The sequence below is a fragment of the Thunnus albacares genome, chromosome 18 (genome assembly GCF_914725855.1).
Source record: "Thunnus albacares chromosome 18, fThuAlb1.1, whole genome shotgun sequence".
Taxonomy (NCBI): Eukaryota; Metazoa; Chordata; class Actinopteri; order Scombriformes; family Scombridae; genus Thunnus; species Thunnus albacares.
Window position 1 is genome coordinate 2,010,943 of NC_058123.1, and position 27,228 is coordinate 2,038,170.

At 38.6% G+C, this 27,228-nt stretch overlaps 3 protein-coding genes across 3 annotated transcripts; all 3 read right to left on the bottom strand.

Moving 5' to 3' along the window:
- Positions 1 to 769: 769 nt before the first annotated feature.
- Positions 770 to 22,617, bottom strand: LOC122968163 (chemokine-like receptor 1). The gene is made up of 3 exons (XM_044333168.1): positions 22,541 to 22,617; positions 19,431 to 20,658; positions 770 to 1,711 (listed from the first exon to the last, which is right to left on the bottom strand). Exon 2 carries the CDS (start codon positions 20,645 to 20,647, stop codon positions 19,544 to 19,546), a length of 1,104 nt encoding a protein of 367 aa, XP_044189103.1. The 5' UTR covers positions 20,648 to 20,658; positions 22,541 to 22,617; the 3' UTR covers positions 770 to 1,711; positions 19,431 to 19,543.
- Positions 1,710 to 2,940, bottom strand: LOC122968973 (chemokine-like receptor 1). Its single transcript, XM_044334524.1, has one exon. It carries the CDS (start codon positions 2,938 to 2,940, stop codon positions 1,825 to 1,827), a length of 1,116 nt encoding a protein of 371 aa, XP_044190459.1. The 3' UTR covers positions 1,710 to 1,824.
- LOC122968974 (chemokine-like receptor 1) lies at positions 11,504 to 12,635 on the bottom strand. Its single transcript, XM_044334525.1, has one exon. It carries the CDS (start codon positions 12,633 to 12,635, stop codon positions 11,532 to 11,534), a length of 1,104 nt encoding a protein of 367 aa, XP_044190460.1. The 3' UTR covers positions 11,504 to 11,531.
- Positions 22,618 to 27,228: the final 4,611 nt, after the last annotated feature.

Below are 27,228 nucleotides of genomic sequence, written 5' to 3' on the forward strand. Positions count from 1 at the left end.
CAGTGAAAATCTGTGCATGTGGACATTGAAGTGGTGCACACCTACAAATATCTAGGGGTCCTTGTGGATGACAAGCTGGACTGGTCCTCTAACACCGATGCCCTCTACAGGAAGGGGCAGAGCCGCCTGTTCTTTCTGCGGACACTGAGGTCCTTTGATGTGTGTGTGGAAATGATGACCATGTTCTACCACATGGTGGTGGCCAGTGCACTCTTTTTTCTGCAGTGTGCTGGGGAGGCAGCCTTACAGACAAGAACACCAAGCAATTAGACAAGCTGGTCAAAAAAGCGGGCTAAGTGCTGGGCAGGAGATTGGACCCGTTAAGATCTGTGGTGGAGAGGCACACTGAGCAAACTGAATCTATCTACCTATCTATCTATCTATCTATCTATCTATCTATCTATCTATCTATCTATCTATCTATCTATCTATCTATCTATCTATCTATCTATCTATCTATCTAATTGAATCCACTTCCACAGTGTTGCCTAGGCAAAAATGTTTCCACAATCCACTCACAGTTCTAGTTGACTTCTCTCTTTAATTCAAACACAACATAAAGCTGATATGCAGTTACAGAGGATTACAAATATACTTTGTGTAAAATTATATTGTTAAAGGATCTTGTTTTTCATTTTAAAAACTTTTATTATAAATTTACTTTGATGTCTAAATTATTTTACAAATAAAATGAACAAATTCATCATGAATGTTATCCAACTGAGATTATCAGAGTAATAGCACATGATATAAAAGCTATTGATAATAACTGACGTTGAGACAAAAGAACTACCCAACATATTTATACATAATCACTAATGAGTGATGACTGGAAAACACTTCAGAAGTCTGATGCTTGCTGTGCTTGATATACATCTATGTCCATGATCTAAGAGGCACCTGCAATGTAAAACAGTTCCCTCTGCTGGTCAATTAATATTATGAAGAAAGTCTAACATAAAATGAAAAAGAACAATCAACAACAAAAAGTATGTCTTATGATTGACAGCTCGGTAGTTATGGTAAATTATCATGAGGTGAAAAAGGGAAGAAAGCTTGAGCACAGTGCCCCTGTTCTAAAGGTGAAAGATAAACCACAACCATGATTTCCTCTGTAACCTTGGCCCTATAACTACAACAAACACTTGAAGTTTATTTTTTTAAAATCGTCATGAGGTGTTGCATTAGATGAGTGGCGTGGGTTATAATATCTGTATCCACTATATATATCAGTGTACAATACTAGAGAAGGAGATTCCAGGCACAAGCCAAGTCAAAAATATTATTTTGAAAATGTAAAAATAATGATGAGCAAGTATTGCAATAACAATCATTCATGGTTCATGGTACATGTCACAATATTCATATCCACAGCCATACTTAAAATAAATGGGCCATTCCATTTTTCTGTGGTTTTATATTGTCTTGAGGTTAAGGAATAATGGACACCTAACCCAAGTTAACTATGAAGCTGCTACCTTATTGTACAATATTACCATCAGTCCCTTCAATCAGATTGTTAATACTGTAAGTGGAGTTAAGATCTAGTACACTTTGCTTGACCTAATCAGCTTGCTAATCATAAAACTGACATTAATCAAACTTCAACAGGTTCCAGTTTTTCAATTTGGGAATCTAAGTCCTTTTATAAAGACAATAAAAGAAATAAAAAAGGAATTTGATACAGTACCAGTCAAAAGTTTGGATACACCTTCCTATTCAGTTGAATGAGGAAGTATGTCCAAACTTTTGACTAGTACTGTATATACATTTACACTTATGTCAATATTATTGTTTCAGTAATTGTTTATTCATGTCACAACCTTATACTTGAGTATTAAGAACTGACTCGTCGAGTCTCTGACTGGTGTCCACTGACTTTGAGTCAGTGTGCGAGTGGGAAACCTCCTCCCGGAAAGCAGTCTCAAATACATTCAGGATGGATTTGCGAACTTTATCCTTGAAATCTTGGACCATGAAGACATACAGCAGTGGATTCAGGCAACTGTTAAGATAGGCCAGGCTGGTGGCTAAAGGGACCCCGATAGTGATAACAAGTTCTAATACTCCACTTGACATATTATCAATTTGATACCACAACTCAATTAGATACATGATGTAAAAGGGAGCCCAGCACAGAAAAAAAACAGTGATAACGGCAGCGATGATCTTAAAGGGGCGACTTGAGCGGCTGGCCCTGGTGCGGTTCCTCCTGAGACGATGGATTATCACAGCATAACAGGAGACAATGACAGTGAAGGGGACAACAAAACCCAGAAGGAAGTGGATGATGGTCATGGCCTTAAAACGAAGCAGTCCTAACTCTTTCTCAGATGGTGAATCTAAGTCATCAGAAAAGGCATAGTTGTCGTAGCAGATGATGATGATTTCTTTTCCATCACATGATGGCACAATGTCCCTGAAAATGAAAGATGGAAGGCTGAGTATCAGACCCAGTACCCAAACACCCAGACTCACACAGGACGCCTTGCGTACACTTCGGTGGTTCTGGGCCCAGACAGGCCACACCACAGACACGCATCTGTCCACACTGATCACTACCAGAATGTAGACGCTGACAAATATGTTCAGAAACCTTACTGTGTTGTCCACTTTGCACATGAACTTGCCAAAAGGCCAGTGGAAACCCAGAGCTATGTATATCACACTAAAAGGAAGGAAAGCTGTGAAGAGGAAGTCAGCAACAGCAAGGTTGAGGATCCAAACTGTGTTCACTGTTTTCTTCATCTTGAACCCAGTCACCCAGATAACCACTCCATTTCCGAGCACTCCCAGAATGAAATCCAGGGAGTAGATAACGACAGACATGATGTTGAGAGACCTTGTCAGATCATCATAGGTGTCATTAAAAAAGCCATTTTCTTCACATTCACCTGTTGCATTGGTGTGATTGGAAGGTGTAGCAGTCATGTCCATCATTGTCTTGAGACCTGCAACAGTAAAAGGAAGAATAAATGTAATTTCCCCCTCATCTATATCTATGTAACTAGCTATTTATCTATCTATCTCAACCCACACTTCAAAATGAATTTAGCTCTTAAAAATAACCTATGAATCTGCTTTTCACAAAGATTTGACTTCAACTATGCAAAGTTGTCGGAAATTCCCCTGTTGACAGTCCAAATGGTTACTTCATTATTTATTATTATTATTTCATTAAACCTGTTTTCTTGTTAACCAAAAAAGTGTTTGAAGAAAAGGTGAAGAATGATTCTCAACTTTCTGTGCAAGTCTCAACTTAGTTCAACATAATCATTAGTCTACAGTGAAAATCCACCTACAAACAGCATACCAATTTTTATTTAATTTCATTGATATTTTTATTAAGGCAGGAATGCCCAAATCTCAGTTCCTGACTATTACCAAGGGTGTCCGCAGGCATCACTTTTGGGGCCTGTTCTGCTCACTATTTATGTAAATGAGATTGTCCTTGTTGGTAAAGTGCCATTTTCTCATTCCTGCCATTTGTAGTGCTCTGGCCCATACTTAATTAGCTCCAGTGATTGTTTGATACTCCATGAGCCCCAAACCAGACCTGATTTAGTAAAAAATGTGGAAAAATGTGCAATGCCATCTAAAAATCAAAATATTTTACCTCTCTATAACTTTAAGACCATTCTTATTAAGAGTTCTCTGTCTGCTGGTGATTGCTTCCTCTGAACATGAAACTTTTCTATTTCCTGTCCATTTTATTGACTCCTTCCTTGTTTTATTATTCCACTAAACTCTAAACAGGGTGTTGCTGCAAAAGATCTTTCAGTGCGTTTGTAGATATAGTATAGTACTACTAGCATTTCACAGGTCTATGATCGCAAATGTTCTTTATATCAGCTTCCTGTTTTTTACTCTTTATCAGATTTCTTTAGAAATTACGAAACACTTTTTTGCATGTTAGTCATGACTAATGAAACAAATTTAAGCATGTAGAAAACATTCCCACAAACACTACTGGCAAAAACAAAATTAATCCTTTTCTCCAGATCCAAAGACATACAGTAATTACTATAATATACAGTACATACTCCACTCTGGGTTTGTTACAATTCATTATCATGTACCTTATTGATAAACTGTGACTGAAGCTTGACTTGTACAGAAACAGCAGCTTCCCTTTGGGTAGTAAAAGAGGATTGAGGTTTTTCTCTCAGTTATGGATTTTGGGGATGTCATATATCCACATGCTGCTGCCTCTGGGGCCCTCAGGTTCATCTCTAGTGATAATTACAGCACTCACCACTGCATAAAATATGGTAAAATTGGTTGGGCTTCCCAAACTCTTCTTATTAAGAGTTCTCTGTCTGCTGGTGATTGCTTCCACTGAATGTGAACCTTGTCAGTTTTCTGTCCATTTATTGATAATTTAGGGTTGCCAAAGAGTTTTATGAAATGGAAGGCAACTCCCTTTCTTCCACTATCCACTTGAAGCTGCACACAAACTCTGGTGCCTCTGTAAATCTGTCCCTGCAAACAAAAACAGATCTGAAGCAGGATTACATTTTTTCTAACATGTTTTTCTAAGATGTAATATTACTACTGAAAGTATTGCACAGGCCTTGGTTGGCATATGTACCAATTGCTCTTTCAATCAGATTTCCTCAAAAATTTCAAAACACATGGGGTCCCCCCCCCCCCTCTTGTCTTGCCTGTTTGTTTTTCATTTCCTTTTGAGGTATTTGCATTTTATACCTGCCGCCTCAGGTTTTACATACATTTTATTGTACTTAAAACTAGGTAGATGTCAAGGCAGCTGAAAACTTTGTAAAGAAGTTGATGAACAGTGAAATTGCAAAGTTGTACTGTACTCATGGAACATTGAGGTAAAAATGAAAAAAACAACAACTATGAGTTGTAAAACAACTGCTATGTCAATTACAATACAGTCAAAATCCTGATTAATCAATGTGTATGGTCAGGAAAGGTGTACTGGTCCAATTTTTACACAGCCATAATCCAGAGGATCCTGTCACTATCAATTACTGTCTAGTACGGAAACACATATAAGCACATATTTAAGAAAATGGATAGAATTATTACCAGAGCATCAAAGATAGGTGATAGGTTGCAACTCCGCACACTGGACTCCATATATACGCACAGCATACCATCTCACAAGCTATCAAGATCACAGATGACCCTCTCCACCCAGCTCACCATCTGTTTCAGTATCTCCCTTCTGGCAGAAGGAACAGATCACAAGGAGACAGGACAGAACGCCTTAACCGGAGCTTCTTCCCCAAAGCCGTACAGTTGATGAATACACAAAAGTTGGTCTAATTGTATTGTACAGTATGTGGAGCTGTGTAAGCTACTGTATGTTTCTTCTTTTGCACTTATGTCCTTTATGTTTGCAGTAGTGTTGTATGTGATGTATTGTTACAGCTGTTCCATCTATACTGAGATTAATTCCACCAGTCTAATCATGTGGTCATAAAAGAAACTTGATTCATTGTGATTGATCAAATTTTTCACAATTTTTAAAACCATACAGTGTCTTAACTGGTAGATGAACTACGTGGATACACTATAGTACTACATTATACCCTAACTGTACCCTATATACTATTTATATTACATTACACCCTTTGTAGCACCTCTCATGTTTTCAGTGGTGTTCTGGTGTTGACTGTTTGAATCAACATCTGAATGTGAGTTACATATTTCCAGAGAGTTTTATAAAAATAGAAGACAACTCCATTCTTGCCAATGTCCACTTGAAGCTGGACACAAACTGTGGTGTCTCTGTATCCCTGCAAGCAAAACTGATCTGAAGCTAGGATATATCTTTTCTAACATAGTTTTAGAGTTAATATAGTATTGAAGGTATTGCATAGGTCTAGATTGGCAAATATTTCTATTCCTCTTTCAATAAGACTACTTCAGAAATTTCACAATGCCTCTGGTGACAGTTACGCAAGTTTTGAGCATGCACAAAATGGCAGCACTTTATTATCAGTCAAATACGTTGAATGAATCCACCACATAAATACAGTAAAACAAGCCAAGTCAAGTCAAAAATAATATTTTGACAATGTAAAAATAATGATGAGCAAGTATTGCAATAACAATCATTCATGATTCATGGTACATGTCACAATATTCATATCCACAGCCATACATAAAATAAATGGGCCATTCCATTTATCTGTGGTTTTATATTGTCTTGAGGTTAAGGAATAATGGACACCTAACCCAAGTTAACTATGAAGCTGCTACCTTATTGTACAATATTACCATCAGTCCCTTCAATCAGATTGTTAATACTGTAAGTGGAGTTAAGATCTAGAACACTTTGCTTGACCTAATCAGCTTGCTAATCATAAAACTGACATTAATCAAACTTCAACAGGTTCCAATATTTCAATTTGGGAATCTAAGTCCTTTTATAAAGACAATAAAAGAAATGAAAGCTGCAAACAGCGTTGAACGGGCCTTCGCACCTTTGCGCACGTCAGGGCGCGGTGCAGTTCAAGGGCTTCTGTCATGGGCATGTAGATGTCTCCAGACCTGGGCTGCCAGGTCTGACTTTACAAACATGTAAAGTTTGTTGCAGACTGGAGCATGTACAATAAAGTTATAGCAATTTCCTGTGTCATGGCGAAACATCAAATCTCAACGGTGTGAGGATGACGATTTTCTGCAGGGTGAGACATATCTGTCTTGCTCACACCTGTGTCATCAAAATTATGCAAGTTTTGGGCCCATTCACTTAAATTTCAATAAATAAATTGAAATCTTTTGGTGAGTTTGTTTGTAAAAGAAATTGACTTCCTAATTTTCATCAAATCTATTTTAGAAAAGTAAAGACTTTTAACCCACATGACCTTGTCAAAGTTTGATTGACATGTGTACTGTCAGGTGTGTAGAGACAATAAGTAACTGCAGCTGGACACAGAAAAATACTCATATATTTGAATGGAGAGTGTGAGCGAACCCACACTTTTTTGAACATTTGCTGCTTCCACATAATTTTAGATACAAACTTCATTTGAACTTCATTTGAACAGTCCAAGGGTTTCTGTCACAAGCATGTAGATGTTGTCAGACCTGGGCTGATAGGTCTGGTGTAGTTCCCTCCTTTTCCTTTATTATTTTGGTATATTTCGTCATGAAATAAAGGGACAGGTTGACACATGCACTGTACTGCACTGAAAAGCCCACTGAGATAGTCTGTGTGCATACTAACTTCCACACCAGGTGCTCAAGCTGTAAAGACTGATAATTACACCTTGAGGTGGACGGGCAGTCCACGCCTTTACTTGAAGAGTTTACCAACTTTTATGTAAACAGTGTCACGGCTCTTGTCAATCAGATGTAATTGTCTTTTTAATACCCCCCCCCCCCCCCTTTCTTCCCTCCTTCTCCCTCTCAGTTGGAGAGCAGGATTTTAGAGGCCTCTTCTTGTGAAATATCCTCATAAATCCCATGACTTTGGCCAAATCTTATATTAAAAATCACATCTGTTTGTAGGATATTTCGTCGCGAATCCATTGACACAGGTTTGAAAGTGGTCAGACTAATAGTTTAGACATCAGAAGCATCAGTTTGACACAAAGTCCATGCCCAGAGATTGCCTTCCCATTGGTTTACATTGTAAGGTGCAATGCGGCACTGCAACTTTCAGGGCTTATAAAATCCAAACCGTTCAAGTTTTGTTCAGCACAGTGTCATAAGTCATGTATAAAAGTTTGAAGCCGATACCATTAACGCCCAAGGAGGAGATAGCGTTTCTTCTGGGTCCAAAATTGGGGAAAGGTGGTACTTTGATGGGCTTATTGTGGACTTCCTGTTGGATTTAGGTCAGGGATGTCAGCATATGATTTGTAGGTCTTGATTAGACAAATAATTGAGTTTTGGTTTGATCTCTCTACGACATTCCTACGGGCCGTGGCAGCCATTTTAGTAACATAGGTGGCGCTCTCGAGCACATTTTGGCACTTTGGGGGTAAATTTTTACATTTCATCAAAATTTTCACCAGACCTGATGTGCGTGCCAAATTTGGTGAGTTTTTGAGCATGTTTAGGGGTTCAAATTTAGGGTTTAAGTGGCGGAATAATAAAGAAGAAAGAAGAAACAAACGGGACAATTACAAGAGGGTCTTCGCCCCTTTGGGGCTCAGGCCCTAATAAAAAAGGAATTTGATACAGTATCAGTCAAAAGTTTGGACACACGTTCCCATTCGGTTGAATAGGAAAGTATGTCCAATCTTTTGACTAGTACTGTGTATACATTTACATTTGTGTCAGAATTATTTTTTAATGTGCAGTTTCAGCATTTGTTTATTCATGTCAAAGCCTTGTACTTGAGTATTAAGAACTGACATGTCAAGGCTCTGACTGGTGTCCACTGACTTTGTGTCAGTGTGCAAACGGGAAACCTCCCGGAAAGCTCCCGGTGGCTAAAGGGACCCCCATAGTGAAAACAAGTTCTATTACTCCACTTGACGTATTATCAATGTAAGACCATAACTCAATTAGAGTCATGGTGTAATAGGGAGCCCAGCACAGGAAAAAAGCAGTGATAATGGCAGCGATGATCTGGTCACAGAATACAAATATCTTGGCATCTGGCTTGATGATATATTTACAATTCAATATCATGTACCTTATTGATAAACTGTGACTGAAGCTTGACTTGTACAGAAATAGCAGCTTCCCTTTGGGTAGTAAAAGAGGATTGAGGTTTTTCTCTCAGTTATGGATTTTGGGGATGTCATATATCCGCATTCTGCTGCCTCTGGGGACCACAGGTTCATCTCTAGTGATAATTACAACACTCATCACTGCATACAATATACTAAAATTGGTTGGGCTTCCCTGTCATAGAGACATAGTAACCACTAGTACTTATTTCTACTAAATCCTCATAGGCAAAACTTCATTTTATGTCTCATTTCCGCTGTTGTGGCGCTGTGGACCATATTTAATCAGCTTCAGTGACTGTTTGATGCTCCATGAGCCCCGAACCAGACCTGATCTGGTAAAAACTGCTTTTGCTGTTAGTGCAGCGATCTCATGGAAAAATCTGCAGTGCCATCTAAAAATATTTTACCTTTCTGTAACTTTAAGACCGTTCTTATTAACGGTTCTCTGCCTGCCTGTGGTTGTTTCCACTAAATCTAAACCTTGTCAGTTTTCTGTCCATTTATTGACTCAGTCTGTCCTTGTTATTATACCTCTATTATTCTATCAACCTTTTAACAGTGCATTACTGCAAAAGAGCATCAGCCAACCTTATTGAACAAAACACGTTAAATAAATTATAATATTATCATTCTTATACTTCATCCATCCAAAATCTGATATTTTTATGGTCTTATTTCTACCTTGTGGATTCATATCATGCTACAAATATGAAACTCTGAAATATGAACCCATCATACTCAAAGACAAGCTCAGAGAGATGGGAGTTGATCCCTCCTTTGTTTCCTGGATCACTGATTACCTGACAGAGAGGCCACAGTTTGTCAGGTTGGGGAACTGTGTTTCTGGGACAGTAATGAGCAGCACGGGGGCTCCACAGGGGACTGTACTGGCTCCATTCCTGTTCACATTGTATACCTCAGACTTCAAATACAACTTTGAGTCCTGCCACATCCAGAAATACTCGGATGACACTGCTATTGTAGCGTGTATCAGGAATGGACAGGAATGCGAATACAGGGATCTAATAACAGCCTTCATTGACTGGAGTCGAAAAAACCGCCTTCAACTGAACACGAAAACAAAGGAAATGATCGTGGATTTCCACAGGTCTAAGCCCCCTCTGGAGCCAGTGAAAATCACATTGAAGTGGTGCACACCTACAAATATCTAGGGGTCCTTGTGGATGACAAGCTGGACTGGTCCTCTAACACCGATGCCCTCTACAGGAAGGGGCAGAGCCGCCTGTTCTTTCTGCGGACACTGAGGTCCTTTGATGTGTGTGTGGAAATGATGACCATGTTCTACCACATGGTGGTGGCCAGTGCACTCTTTTTTTCTGCAGTGTGCTGGGGAGGCAGCCTTACAGACAAGAACACCAAGCAATTAGACAAGCTGGTCAAAAAAGCGGGCTAAGTGCTGGGCAGGAGATTGGACCCGTTAAGATCTGTGGTGGAGAGGCACACTGAGCAAACTGAATCTATCTATCTATCTATCTACCTATCTATCTATCTATCTATCTATCTATCTATCTATCTATCTATCTATCTATCTAATTAAATCCACTTCCACAATGTTGCCTAAGCAAAAATGTTTCCACAATCCACTCACAGTTCTAGTTGACTTCTCTCTTTAATTCAAACACAACATAAAGCTGATATGCAGTTACAGAGGATTACAAATATACTTTGTGTAAAATTATATTGTTAAAGGATCTTGTTTTTCATTTTAAAAACTTTTATTATAAATTTACTTTGATGTCTAAATTATTTTACAAATAAAATGAACAAATTCATCATGAATGTTATCCAACTGAGCTTATCAGAGTAATAGCACATGATATAAAAGCTATTGATAATAACTGACGTTGAGACAAAAGAACTACCCAACATATTTATACATAATCACTAATGAGTGATGACTGGAAAACACGTCAGAAGTCTGATGCTTGCTGTGCTTGATCTACATCTATGTCCATGATCTAAGAGGCACCTGCAATGTAAAACAGTTCCCTCTGCTGGTCAATTAATATTATGAAGAAAGTCTAACATAAAATGAAAAAGAACAATCAACAACAAAAAGTATGTCTTATGATTGACAGCTCGGTAGTTATGGTAAATTATCATGAGGTGAAAAAGGGAAGAAAGCTTGAGCACAGTGCCCCTGATCTAAAGGTGAAAGATAAACCACAACCATGATTTCCTCGTTAACCTCGTCATGAGGTGTTGCATCAGATGAGTGGCATCGGTTTTAATATCTGTATCCACTATATATATCAGTGTACAATACTAGAGAAAGAGATTCCAGGCACAAGCCGAGTCAAAAATATTATTTTGAAAATGTAAAAATAATGATGAGCAAGTATTGCAATAACAATCATTCATGGTTCATGGTACATGTCACAATATTCATATCCACAGCCATACATAAAATAAATGGGCCATTCCATTTTTCTGTGGTTTTATATTGTCTTGAGGTTAAGGAATAATGGACACCTAACCCAAGTTAACTATGAAGCTGCCACCTTATTGTACAATATTACCATCAGTCCCTTCAATCAGATTGTTAATACTGTAAGTGGAGTTAAGATCTAGTACACTTTGCTTGACCTAATCAGCTTGCTAATCATAAAATTGACATTAATCAAACTTCAACAGGTTCCAATATTTCAATTTGGGAATCTAAGTCCTTTTATAAAGACAATAAAAGAAATAAAAAAGGAATTTGATACAGTACCAGTCAAATGTTTGGATGCACCTTCCTATTCAGTTGAATGAGGAAGTATGTCCAAACTTTTGACTAGTACTGTATATACATTTACACTTATATCAAAATTATTGTTTCAGTAATTGTTTATTCATGTCACAACCTTATACTTGAGTATTAAGAACTGACTCGTCAAGTCTCTGACTGGTGTCCACTGACTTTGTGTCAGTGTGCGAGTGGGAAACCTCCTCCTGGAAAGCAGTCTCAAATACATTCAGGATGGATTTGCGAACTTTGTCCTTGAAATCTTTGACCATGAAGACATACAGCAGTGGATTCAGGCAACTGTTAAGATAGGCCAGGCACGTGGCTAAAGGGACCCCGATAATGACGACAGTTTCTAATACTCTTCTTGACATATTATCAATGTGAGACCATAACTCAATTAGAGTCATGATGTAAAAGGGAGCCCAGCACAGGAAAAAAACAGTGATAACGGCAGCGATGATCTTAAAGGGGCGACTTGAGCAGCTGGCCCTGGTTCGGTTCCTCCTGAGACGATGGATTATCACAGCATAACAGGAGACAATGACAGTGAAGGGGACAACAAAACCCAGAAGGAAGCGGATGATGGTCATGGCCTTAAAACGAAGCAGTCCTAACTCTATCTCAGGTTGTGTTTCACAGCCATCAGAAAAGGCATAGTTGTCGTAGCAGTTTATGATATTTTTATCATCAAGTGATGGCACAATGTCCCTGAAGATGAAAGATGGAAGGCTGAGTATCAGACCCAGTACCCAAACACCCAGACTCACACAGGACACCTTGCATACACTTCGGTGGTTCTGGGCCCAGACAGGCCACACCACAGACACATATCTGTCCACACTGATCACTACCAGAATGTAGACGCTGACAAACATGTTCAGAAACCTTACTGTGTTGTCCACTTTGCACATGAACTTGCCGAAAAGCCAGTGGAAACCCAAAGCTGTGTATATCACACTAAAAGGAAGGAATGCTGTGAAGAGGAAGTCAGCAACAGCAAGGTTGAGGATCCAAACTGTGTTCACTGTTTTCTTCATCTTGAACCCAGTCACCCAGATAACCACTCCATTTCCGAGCACTCCCAGAATGAAATCCAGGGAGTAGATAACGACAGACATGATGTTGAGAGACCTTGTCAGATCATCATAGGTGCCATCAGAAAAGCCATTTTCTTCACATTCACCTGTTGCATTGGTGCAATAGGAAGGTGTAGCAGTCATGTCTATTATTGTCTTGAGACCTGCAACAGTAAAAGGAAGAATAAATGTAATTTCCCCCTTATCTATATCTATGTAACTAGCTATTTATCTATCTATCTCAACCCACACTTCAAAATGTATTTAGCTCTTAAAAATAGCCTATGAATCTGCTTTTCACAAAGATTTGACTTCAACTATGCAAAGTTGTAGGAAATTCCTCTGTTGACAGTCCAAATGGTTACTTCATTATTTATTATTATTATTTCATTAAACCTATTTTCTTGTTCCAACAAAGTGTTTGAAGAAAAGGTGAAGAATGATTCTCAACTTTCTGTGCAAGTCTCAACTTAGTTCAACATAATCATTAGTCTACAGTGAAAATCCACCTACAAACAGCATACCAATTTTTATTTAATTTCATTGATATTTTTATTAAGGCAGGAATGCCCAAATCTCAGTTCCTGACTATTATCAATGGTGTCCGCAGGCATCACTTTTGGGGCCTGTTCTGCTCACTATTTATGTAAATGAGATTGTCCTTGTTGGTAAAGTGCCATTTTCTCATTCCTGCCATTTGTAGTGCTCTGGCCCATACTTAATTAGCTCCAGTGATTGTCTGATGCTCCATGAGCCCCAAACCAGACCTGATTTAGTAAAAAATGTGGAAAAATGTGCAATGCCATCTAAAAATCAAAATATTTGACCTCTCTATAATTTTAACACCATTCTTATTAAGAGTTCTCTGTCTGCTGGTGATTGCTTCCTCTGAACATGAACCTTTTCTATTTCCTGTCCATTTTATTGACTCCTTCCTTGTTTTATTATTCCACTAAACTCTAAACAGGGTGTTGCTGCAAAAGATCTTTCAGTGCTTTTGTAGATATAGTATAGTACTACTAGCATTTCACAGGTCTATGATCGCAAATGTTCTTTTTATCAGCTTCCTGTTTTTTACTCTTTATCAGATTTCTTTGGAAATTACGAAACACTTTTTGGCATGTTAGTCATGACTAATGAAACAAATTTAAGCATGTAGAAAACATTCCCACAAACACTACTGGCAAAAACAAAATTAATCCTTTTCTCCAGATCCAAAGACATACAGTAATTACTATAATATACAGTACATACTCCACTCTGGGTTTGTTACAATTCATTATCATGTACCTTATTGATAAACTGTGACTGAAGCTTGACTTGTACAGAAACAGCAGCTTCCCTTTGGGTAGTAAAAGAGGATTGAGGTTTTTCTCTCAGTTATGGATTTTGGGGATGTCATATATTCACATGCTGCTGCCTCTGGGGCCCTCAGGTTCATCTCTAGTGATAATTACAGCACTCACCACTGCATACAATATGATAAAATTGGTTGGGCTTCCCTGTCATAGAGACATAGTAACCACTAGTACTTATTTTTACAAAGCCCTTGTAGGCAAAACTCCATTTTATATCTCATTTCCGCTGTTGTGGCGCTGCAGCTCCTGTGACTATTTGATGCTCCATGAGCCCCAAACCAGACCTGATTTAGTAAAAACCGCCTTTACTGTAGTAAAGCAGTGATCTCATGGAAAAATGTGCAATGCCATCTAAAAATCAAAATATTTTACCTCTCTATTACTTTAAGACCATTCTTATTAAGAGTTCTCTGTCTGCTGGTGATTGCTTCCACTGAATGTGAACCTTGTCAGTTTTCTGTCCATTTATTGACTCAGTCCATCCTTGTTATTATACCTCTATTATTCTACCAAACTCTTAACAGTGTGCTACTGCAAAAGAGCATCAGCCAACCTTATTGAACAAAACACGTTAAATAAATAATAACATTATCATTCTTATACTTCATCCATCCAAAATCTGATATTTTTATCGTCTTATTTCTACCTTGTGGATTCATATCATGCTACAAATATGAAACTCTGAGAATAACAAAGGTACAGTACCTTTCTCAAAGCTCTCCGGTCAGGTGAGGATGTGTCTGCAGCAGAAATAACTCTGATCAAACCCTGACAGGTTAATATAGCTTAATGTGTGGAGGACAAATGTGTTTTGTCATCACACACATTGAGGCGGGGACACAAGCAGCATGCACTTCTATCTTTAGAAGCCCATAAACCCTTTTGCATAAACTTTGGCTGTTTATGCATTGTGGTTAAAAAATATTGTCACATTTTCTAAAATCATACATTGTCTTCATTGATAGATGAGCTACATAATGTATATGAACTGTAGATACAGTATAGAACTACATTATAACCTTATTATACCGTTTTATACTATATATATTACATTACACCCTTTGCAGCACCTCTCATGTTTTCAGTGGTTTTCTGGTGTTGACTGTTTGAATCAACATCTGAATGTAAGTTACATATTGCCAGAGAGTTTTATGAAATTGAAGACAACTCCATTCTTGCCAATGTCCACTTGAAGCTGGACACAAACTGTGGTGTCTCTGTATCCCTGCAAGCAAAACTGATTTGAAGCTAGGATATATCTTTTCTAAAATTAATATAGTATTGAAGGTATTGCATAGGTCAAGAGTGGCAAATATTTCTATTGCTCTTTCAATAAGATTTCTTCAGAAAATTCACAACATCTGTGGTGACGGTGGGAGTTTTGAGCATGCACGAAATGGCAGCACTTTATTATCAGTCAAATACATCAAATGAATCCACAACATACAGACAGTAAAACATACAGTATACAGTAAAATGTCCCTGTATGCCTAATGTTTAACTCTTTGTTTTGTTACGTGACCCCATGGAAGATGAGCATGCATCAGATTTTAACTGACAAATAAACCACATCATTATTTAATGACAAAGCAACCGTTAAAGGTGGGTTTATTCTTTATTATTAGAGTGAATAACTGCTTTCTAGAACATGCGCTTCAACAAGCAGCAAAGTCTAGGAGCTCTCAGTTTTTGCTGAATTTTGCTTTATTTTTGTTGTGGGTTAGGATGGGATGGATGTTTCTGTGGGGAGAAGAGTTTACTCCAGGGAAGAGCTTCTTTCTTTGAGGCGGGGCAAATCTGGAGGATACCACCCTATTATAGAGATAGAGAGGTGTTTTCGTTGTTGCCGTGCTGGTGCAAAGGTGAAGGCCAGGAAATGGAGATATAAGCCCTTTCTACCATCGGTTATCATGGGAAATGTCAACTCTCTGCCCAACAAAACTGACGAGCTGGAGATATTGGTGAAGACTCAGAAAGTATATGATGAGTGCAGCCTCATGTGTTTTACTGAAACCTGGTTGAATCAAAACATCTCTGATTCCTGTGTGGAACTACCTGGTTTCACTCTCATACGGATGGACAGAGACACTGAAGCTAGTGGAAAGAAGAAAGGAGGAGGACTGGCTTTATTTGTGAATCAGAGATGGTGTAATCCTTCGCATATTACTGTCAAGGAGAAGATGTGCTGTCCAGATATTGAATTATTCGCAGTTGGTATGAGACCATACTATGTACCAAGAGAATTCAGTCATATCATAACAATACTTGTGTACATTCCTCCCAAGGCAACTGCTGAAGTTCCATGTGAAGTTCTCAAATGAAACTGTTGCCAGGATACAGACTAAACATCCTGAGGCACTTGTATTAATATCTGGAGATTTCAACCATGTGAAACTGTCTTCCCACCTGACTGGATTTTCATAGTTTGTTAATTGTCCTACCAGAGAGAGTAAAACACTTGATCTGCTATATGCCGAAGTCAAAGAAGCTTACAGAGCTACTGTCTTACCACCACTGGGCCGGTCAGATCACAACCTGGTTTTTCTGCAGACCTGCTACAAGCCCTGTGTGCTGAGTCAGCCTACAACTACCCTCACAGTCAGGAAATAGACACCTGAGGCTAGTGAGGCTCTAAAGGACTGCTTTGAATGCACAGATTGGAATATGCTGCTGGAAACAGGTGGGAACAGTATGGACATTGACAGTCAGGTTGATTGTTTTACTGAGTATATCAACTTCTGTAGAGATACAGTCATACCTACAAAGACTGTGTGATGTTTCCCCAATAACAAACCCTGGATCACAAGTGACATAAAAGCAATCCTCAACCAGAAAAAGGAAGCTTTTAGAGACGGTGACAAAGAACAGCTCAAACAGGTGCAACATGAGTTGAAGAGGAGATTGAAGATGGCAAAGGTGGAATACAAAAAGAAAACTGAAAGAAATTTACAACACAGCAACATCCGGGAGTTGTGGAGAGGAATCAACACCATCTCTGGCTACAACAAAAAGAAAAGACAGCCAATAGTGGGTGATGTGGACAGAGCCAATGAACTTAACCAGTTCAACAGATTTGACACTGTGGCCACACCCGCTTCCACTGCTGCTCCTTCTCCTCCACATAGATGCATCTCACCCGCAGCTCCTTCTTCTCCTCCACATGTGTGTTTCTCCACCACAGCTCCTCCTTCTCCTCCTCCTACACATGTGTCCATCTCTACTGCTGCAGCTACTCCAGTTGTCACACCTGTGCCTCCACCCTTGTCTGTCACTGAGATGGGGGTGAAGTTGGAGCTCAGGAGACTTTGCTCTGGGAAGGCTGCTGGCCCAGATGATGTGTGTCCAAGGCTACTTAAGGACTGTGCTGCCCTACTGTGTCAACCTCTCCAGAAGATCTTCAACCTGAGTCTACAGTTGGGGTGGGTCCCGGCTTTGTGGAAAACATCTTGTATTGTACCGATACCAAAAATAAAATGTCCGGCTGAACTAAACGACTACAGACCGGTGGCCCTTACGTCGCACATCATGAAAACCCTGGAGTGTCTGCTTCTACGCCTACTGAGGCTTGAGGTCAAAGACAAACCAGATCCCCTGCACTTTGCATACAAAGAACACATTGGAGTGGATGATGCTGTCCTTTACATGCTCCACCATGCCCTCTCTCATGTGGAGGAATCAGGCACTTATGTAAGAATCATGTTCTTTGATTTTTAAGTGTATTCAACTCCATCCAACCCATCATACTCAAAGACAAGCTCAGAGAGATGGGAGTTGATCCCTCCTTTGTTTCCTGGATCACTGATTACCTGACAGAGAGGCCACAGTTTGTCAGGTTGGGGAACTGTGTTTCTGGGACAGTAATGAGCAGCACAGGGGCTCCACAGGGGGCTGTACTGGCCCCATTCCTGTTCACATTGTATACCTCAGACTTCAAATACAACTTTGAGTCCTGCCACGTCCAGAAATACTCGGATGACACTGCTATTGTAGCGTGTATCAGGAATGGACAGGAATGCGAATACAGGGATCTAATAACAGCCTTCAGTGACTGGAGTCGAAAAAAACGCCTTCAACTGAACACCTCAAAAACAAAGGAAATGATCGTGGATTTCTGCAGGTCTAAGCCCCCTCTGGAGCCAGTGAAAATCACATTGAAGTGGTGCACACCTACAAATATCTAGGGGTCCTTGTGGATGACAAGCTGGACTGGTCCTCTAACACCGATGCCCTCTACAGGAAGGGGCAGAGCCGCCTGTTCTTTCTGCGGACACTGAGGTCCTTTGATGTGTGTGTGGAAATGATCTATCTATCCATCCATCTATCTATCTATCTATCTATCTATCTATCTATCTATCTATCTATCTATCTATCTATCTATCTATCTATCTATCTATCTATCTATCTATCTATCCATCCATCCATCTATCCATCCATCCATCTATCCATCCATCCATCCATCCATCCATCCATCCATCCATCTATCTATCTATCTATCTATCTAATTGAATCCACTTCCACAGTGTTGCCTAGGCAAAAATGTTTCCACAATCCACTCACAGTTCTAGTTGACTTCTCTCTTTAATTCAAACACAACATAAAGCTGATATGCAGTTACAGAGGATTACAAATATACTTTGTGTAAAATTATATTGTTAAAGGATCTTGTTTTTCATTTTGAAAACTTTTATTATAAATTTACTTTGATGTCTAAATTATTTTACAAATAAAATGAACAAATTCATCATGAATGTTATCCAACTGAGCTTATCAGAGTAATAGCACATGATATAAAAGCTAGTGATAATAACCGACTTTGAGATAAAAGAACTACCCAACATATTTATACATAATCACAAATGAGTGATGACTGGAAAACACTTCAGAAGTCTGATGCTTGCTGTGCTTGATATACATCTATGTCCATGATCTAAGAGGCACCTGCAATGTAAAACAGTTCCCTCTGCTGGTCAATTAATATTATGAATAAAGTCTAACATAAAATGAAAAAGAACAATCAACAACAAAAAGTATGTCTTATGATTGACAGCTCGGTAGTTATTGTAAATTATCATGAGGTGAAAAAGGGAAGAAAGCTTGAGCACAGTGCCCCTGATCTAAAGGTGAAAGATAAACCACAACCATGATTTCCTCTTTAACCTTGGCCCTATCACTACAACAAACACTTGAAGTTTATTTTTTAAAAATCGTCATGAGGTGTTGCATCAGATGAGTGGCATCGGTTATAATATCTGCATCCACCATATATATCAGTGTACAATACTAGAGAAAGAGATTCCAGGCACAAGCCAAGTCAAAAATATTATTTTGAAAATGTAAAAATAATGATGAGCAAGTATTGCAATAACAATCATTCATGGTTCATGGTACATGTCACAATATTCATATCCACAGCCATACATAAAATAAATGGGCCATTCCATTTTTCTGTGGTTTTATATTGTCTTGAGGTTAAGGAATAATGGACACCTAACCCAAGTTAACTATGAAGCTGCAACCTTATTGTACAATATTACCATCAGTCCCTTCAACCAGATTGTTAATACTGTAAGTGGAGTTACACCTTCCTATTCAGTTGAATGAGGAAGTATGTCCAAACTTTTGACTAGTACTGTATATACATTTACACTTATGTCAATATTATTGTTTCAGTAATTGTTTATTCATGTCACAACCTTATACTTGAGTATTAAGAACTGACTCGTCAAGTCTCTGACTGGTGTCCACTGACATTGTGTCAGTGTGCGAGTGGGAAACCTCCTCCCGGAAAGCAGTCTCAAATACATTCAGGATGGATTTGCGAACTTTATCCTTGAAATCTTGGACCATGAAGACATACAGCAGTGGATTCAGGCAACTGTTAAGATAGGCCAGGCTGGTGGCTAAAGGGACCCCGATAGTGACGACAAGTTCTAATACACTTGACATATTATCAATGTGATACCACAACTCAATTAGAGTCATGATGTAAAAGGGAGCCCAGCACAGAAAAAAAACAGTGATAACGGCAGCGATGATCTTTAAGGGGCGACTTGAGCGGCTGGTCATGGTGCGGTTCCTCCTGAGACGATGGATTATCACAGCATAACAGGAGACAATGACAGTGAAGGGGACAACAAAACCCAGAAGGAAGTGGATGATGGTCATGGCCTTAAAACGAAGCAGTCCTAACTCAGATGGTGTTTCACAGCTATCAGAAAAGTCATAGTTGTCGTAGCAGTTGATGATTTTTTCATTATCAAATGATGGCCCAATGTCCCTGAAAATGAAAGATGGAAGGCTGAGTATCAGACCCAGTACCCAAACACCCAGACTCACACAGGACGCCTTGCATACACTTCGGTGGTTCTGGGCCCAGACAGGCCACACCACAGACACATATCTGTCCACACTGATCACTACCAGAATGTAGACGCTGACAAACATGTTCAGAAACCTTACTGTGTTGTCCAGTTTGCACATGAACTTGCCGAAAGGCCAGTGGAAATCCAAAGCTGTGTATATCACGCTAAAAGGAAGGAATGCTGTGAAGAGGAAGTCAGCAACAGCAAGGTTGAGGATCCAAACTGTGTTCACTGTTTTCTTCATCTTGAACCCAGTCACCCAGATAACCACTCCATTTCCGAGCACTCCCAGAATGAAATCCAGGGAGTAGATAACAGCAGCCATGATGTTGAGAGATCTTCTCAGATCAGCATAGATGTCATCAGAAGAGCCATTTTCTTCACATTCACTTGATGTATTGGTGTCATTGGAAGGTGTAGCAGTCATGTCCATCATTGTCTTGAGACCTGCAACAGTAAAAGGAAGAATAAATGTAATTTCCCCCTTATCTATATCTATGTAACTAGCTATTTATCTATCTATCTCAACCCACACTTCAAAATGTATTTAGCTCTTAAAAATAACCTATGAATCTGCTTTTCACAAAGATTTGACTTCAACTATGCAAAGTTGTAGGAAATTCCTCTGTTGACAGTCCAAATGGTTACTTCATTATTTATTATTATTATTATTTCATTAAACCTATTTTCTTGTTCCAACAAAGTGTTTGAAGAAAAGGTGAAGAATGATTCTCAACTTTCTGTGCAAGTCTCAACTTAGTTCAACATAATCATTAGTCTACAGTGAAAATCCACCTACAAACAGCATACCAATTTTTATTTAATTTCATTAATATTTTTATTAAGGCAGGAATGCCCGAATCTCAGTTCCAGACTATTACCAAGGGTGTCCGCAGGCATCACTTTTGGGGCCTGTTCTGCTCACTATATATGTAAATGAGATTGTCCCTGTTGGTAAAGTGCCATTTTCTCATTCCTGCCATTTGTAGTGCTCTGGCCCATACTTAATTAGCTCCAGTGATTGTCTGATGCTCCATGAGCCCCAAACCAGACCTGATTTAGTAAAAAATGTGGAAAAATTTTTGACCTCTCTATAACTTTAACACCATTCTTATTAAGAGTTCTCTGTCTGCTGGTGATTGCTTTCTCTGAACCTGAACCTCTTCTATTTCCTGTCCATTTTATTGACTCCTTCCTTGTTTTATTATTCCACTAAACTCTAAACAGGGTGTTGCTGCAAAAGATGTTTCAGTGCTTTTGTAGATATAGTATAGTACTACTAGCATTTCACAGGTCTATGATCGCAAATGTTCTTTATATCAGCTTCCTGTTTTTTACTCTTTATCAGATTTCTTTGGAAATTACGAAACACTTTTTGGCATGTTAGTCATGACTAATGAAACAAATTTAAGCATGTAGAAAACATTCCCACAAACACTACTGGCAAAAACAAAATTAATCCTTTTCTCCAGATCCAAAGACATACAGTAATTACTATAATATACAGTACATACTCCACTCTGGGTTTAATATTGTTACAATTCAATATCATGTATCTTATTGATAAACTGTGACTGAAGCTTGACTTGTACAGAAACAGCAGCTTCCCTTTGGGTAGTAAAAGAGGATTGAGGTTTTTCTCTCAGTTATGGATTTTGGGGATGTCATATATCCACATGCTGCTGCCTCTGGGGCCCTCAGGTTCATCTCTAGTGATAATTACAGCACTCACCACTGCATACAATATGATAAAATTGGTTGGGCTTCCCTGTCATAGAGACATAGTAACCACTAGTACTTATTTGTACAAAGCCCTTGTAGGCAAAACTCCATTTTATATCTCATTTCCGCTGTTGTGGCGCTGCAGCTCCTGTGACTATTTGATGCTCCATGAGCCCCAAACCAGACCTGATTTAGTAAAAACCGCCTTTACTGTAGTAAAGCAGTGATCTCATGGAAAAATGTGCAATGCCATCTAAAAATCAAAATATTTTACCTCTCTATAACTTTAAGACCATTCTTATTAAGAGTTCTCTGTCTGCTGGTGATTGCTTCCATTGAATGTGAACCTTGTCAGTTTTCTGTCCATTTATTGACTCAGTCCGTCCTTGTTATTATACCTCTATTATTCTACCAAACTCTTAACAGTGTGTTACTGCAAAAGAGCATCAGCCAACCTTATTGAACAAAACACATTAAATAAATAATAACATAATCATTCTTATACTTCATCCATCCAAAATCTGATATTTTTATCGTCTTATTTCTACCTTGTGGATTCATATCATGCTACAAATATGAAACTCTGAGAATAACAAAGGTACAGTACCTTTCTCAAAGCTCTCCAGTCAGGTGAGGATGTGTCTGCAGCAGAAATAACTCTGATCAAACCCTGACAGGTTAATATAGCTTAATGTTTGGAGGACAAATGTGTTTTGTCATCGAGGCGGGGACACAAGCAGCATGCACTTCTCTATTTAGAAGCCCATAAACCCTTTTGCATAAACTTTGGCTGTTTATGCATTGTGATTAAAATAAGTTTTGTCACATTTTCTAAAACCATACATTGTCTTCATTCATAGATGAGATACATAATGTATATGTGCTGTAGATACAGTATAGCACTACATTACCTCACACTTTTACTGTGTTGGTGCTCTTGTGTTGACCATTTTAATCAACATTTGGATGTAGGTTACATAATACATTATGTCGCAAGAAAGTCCGAGCAGCATCTGACAATAATTTAGGGTTGCCAAAGAGTTTTTTAAGTAAAAGGAAGTATAAATGTAATTTCCCCCTTATCTATATCTATGTAACTAGCTATGTATCTATCTATCTCAACCCACACTTCAAAATGTATTTAGCTCTTAAAAATAACCTATGAATCTGCTTTTCACAAAGATTTGACTTCAACTATGCAAAGTTGTAGGAAATTCCTCTGTTGACAGTCCAAATGGTTACTTCATTATTTATTATTATTATTTCATTAAACCTATTTTCTTGTTCCAACAAAGTGTTTGAAGAAAGGGTGAAGAATGATTCTCAACTTTCTGTGCAAGTCTCAACTTAGTTCAACATAATCATTAGTCTACAGTGAAAATCCACCTACAAACAGCATACCAATTTTTATTTAATTTCATTAATATTTTTATTAAGGCAGGAATGCCCAAATCTCAGTTCCTGACTATTACCAAGGGTGTCCGCAGGCATCACTTTTGGGGCCTGTTCTGCTCACTATATATGTAAATGAGATTGTCCTTGTTGGTAAAGTGCCATTTTCTCATTCCTGCCATTTGTAGTGCTCTGGCCCATACTTAATTAGCTCCAGTGATTGTCTGATGCTCCATGAGCCCCAAACCAGACCTAATTTAGTAAAAAATGTGGAAAAATCAAAATTTTTGACCTCTCTATAACTTTAACACCATTCTTATTAAGAGTTCTCTGTCTGCTGGTGATTGCTTCCTCTGAACCTGAACCTTTTCTATTTCCTGTCCATTTCATTGACTCCTTCCTTGTTTTATTATTCCACTAAACTCTAAACAGGGTGTTGCTGCAAAAGATGTTTCAGTGCTTTTGTAGATATAGTATAGTACTACTAGCATTTCACAGGTCTATGATCGCAAATGTTCTTTATATCAGCTTCCTGTTTTTTACTCTTTATCAGATTTCTTTGGAAATTACGAAACACTTTTTGGCATGTTAGTCATGATTAATGAAACAAATTTAAGCATGTAGAAAACATTCCCACAAACACTACTGGCAAAAACAAAATTAATCCTTTTCTCCAGATCCAAAGACATACAGTAATTACTATAATATACAGTACATACTCCACTCTGGGTTTGTTACAATTCATTATCATGTACCTTATTGATAAACTGTGACTGAAGCTTGACTTGTACAGAAACAGCAGCTTCCCTTTGGGTAGTAAAAGAGGATTGAGGTTTTTCTCTCAGTTATGGATTTTGGGGATGTTACTAACTTTGCTTCTTCCCCGGAGTTTTTTGTGCTTTCTCATCTCACAGAAAAACCTGACTCCCGGGCCGAACCTTCGCGGTCCTTCACAGTCCTGATGGCATCCTTCCCTGGCTGTTGCTGCTTGTGCTTGTTGTTGTTTGTTGTTGTCGTTGTTTTTCTTCTGTCCCCCCTCCCCCTTTCCCTCTCTCTTTCTCTCTCTCAACCCAACCGGTCAAAGCAGATGGCCGCCCACCAAGAGCCGGGGTCTGCTTGAGGTTTCTACCCGTTAAAGGGGAGTTTTTCCTTACCGCTGTCGCCAAGTGCTTGCTCATGGGGGAACTGTTGGGTCTCTGTAAATTAAAGAGTACGGTCTTGACCTGCTCTATGTGAAAAGTGCCTTGAGATGACTTCTGTTGTGATATGGCGCTATATAAATAAAGATTGATTGATTGATTGATATATATCCACATGCTGCTGCCTCTGGGGCCCTCAGGTTCATCTCTAGTGATAATTACAGCACTCACCACTGCATACAATATGATAAAATTGGTTGGGCTTCCCAAACTCTTCTTATTAAGAGTTCTCTGTCTGCTGGTGATTGCTTCCACTGAATGTGAACCTTGTCAGTTTTCTGTCCATTTATTGATAATTTAGGGTTGCCAAAGAGTTTTATGAAATGGAAGGCAACTCCCTTTCTTCCGCTATCCACTTGAAACTGCACACAAACTCTGGTGCCTCTGTAAATCTGTCCCTGCAAACAAAAACAGATCTGAAGCAGGATTACATTTTTTTTTCTAACATGTTTTTAGATGTAATATTACTACTGAAAGTATTGCACAGGCCTTGGTTGGCATATGTACCGATTGCTCTTTCAATCAGATTTCCTCAAAAATTTCAAAACACATGGGGTCCCCCCCCCCCCCCCCCCCCTTTTGTCTTGCCTGTTTGTTTTTCATTTCCTTTTGAGGTATTTGCATTTTATACCTGCCGCCTCAGGTTTTACATACATTTTATTGTACTTAAAACTAGGTAGATGTCAAGGCAGCTGAAAACTTTGTAAAGAAGTTGATGAACAGTGAAATTGCAAAGTTGTACTGTACTCATGGAACATTGAGGTAAAAATGAAAAAACAACAACTATGAGTTGTAAAACAACTGCTATGTCAATTACAATACAGTCAAAATCCTGATTAATCAATGTGTATGGTCAGGAAAGGTGTACTGGTCCAATTTTTACACAGCCATAATCCAGGGGATCCTGTCACTATCGATTACTGTCTAGTACGGAAACACATATAAGCACATATTTAAGAAAATGGATAGAATTATCACCAGAGCATCAAAGATAGGTGATAGGTTGCAACTCCGCACACTGGACTCCATATACACACAGCATACCATCTCACAAGCTATCAAGATCACGGATGACCCTCTCCACCCAGCTCACCATCTGTTTCAGTATCTCCCTTCTGGCAGAAGGAACAGATCACAAGGAGACAGGACAGAACGCCTTAACCGGAGCTTCTTCCCCAAAGCCATACAGTTGATGAATACACAAAAGTTGGTCTAATTGTATTGTACGGTATGTAGAGCTGTGTAAGCTACTGTATGTTTCTTCTTTTGCACTTTTGTCCTTTATGTTTGCAGTAGTGTTGTATGTGATGTATTGTTACAGCTGTTCCATCTATACTGAGATTAATTCCACCAGTCTGATCATGTGGTAATAAAACAAACTTGATTCATTGTGATTGATCAAATTTTTCACAATTTTTTAAAACCATACAGTGTCTTAACTGATAGATGAACTACGTGGATACACTATAGTACTACATTATACCCTAACTGTACCCTTTATACTATTTATATTACATTACACCCTTTGCAGCACCTCTCATGTTTTCAGTGGTGTTCTGGTGTTGACTGTTTGAATCAACATCTGAATGTGAGTTACATATTTCCAGAGAGTTTTATAAAAATAGAAGACAACTCCATTCTTGCCAATGTCCACTTGAAGCTGGACACAAACTGTGGTGTCTCTGTATCCCTGCAAGCAAAACTGATCTGAAGGTAGGATATATCTTTTCTAACATAGTTTTAGAGTTAATATAGTATTGAAGGTATTGCATAGGTCTAGATTGGCAAATATTTCTATTCCTCTTTCAATAAGACTACTTCAGAAATTTCACAATGCCTCTGGTGACAGTTACGCAAGTTTTGACCATGCACAAAATGGCAGCACTTTATTATCAGTTAAATACGTTGAATGAATCCACCACATAAATACAGTAAAACAAACCAAGTCAAAATTAATATTTAATTAAAAAAAATATATATATATTGAATTATTTATATATAAATAATATTATTTATTCATATCCACAACCATACATAAAATAAATGGGCCATTCCATTTATCTGTGGTTTTATATTGTCTTGAGGTTAAGGAATAATGGACACCTAACCCAAGTTAACAATGAAGCTGCCACCTTATTGTACAATATTACCATCAGTCCCTTCAATCAGATTGTTAATACTGTAAGTGGAGTTAAGATCTAGTACACTTTGCTTGACCTAATCAGCTTGCTAATCATAAAACTGACATTAATCAAACTTCAACAGGTTCCAATATTTCAATTTGGGAATCTAAGTCCTTTTATAAAGACAATAAAAGAAATGAAAGCTGCAAGCAGCGTTGAACGGGCCTTCGCACCTTTGCGCACGTCAGGGTGCGGTGCAGTCCAAGGGCTTCTGTCACGGGCATGTAGATGTCTCCAGACCTGGGCTGCCAGGTCTGACTTTACAAACATGTAAAGTTTGGTGCAGACTGGAGCATTTACAATAAAGTTATGGCAATTTCCTGTGTCATGGTGAAACATCAAATCTCAATGGTGTGAGGATGTCAATTTTCTGCAGGGTGAGACATGTCTGTCTTGCTCACACCTGTGTCATCAAAATTATGCAAGTTTTGGGCCCATTCACTTTAATTTCAATAAATAAATTGAAATCTTTTGATGAGTTTGTTTGTAAAAGAAATTAACTTCCTAATTTTCATCAAATC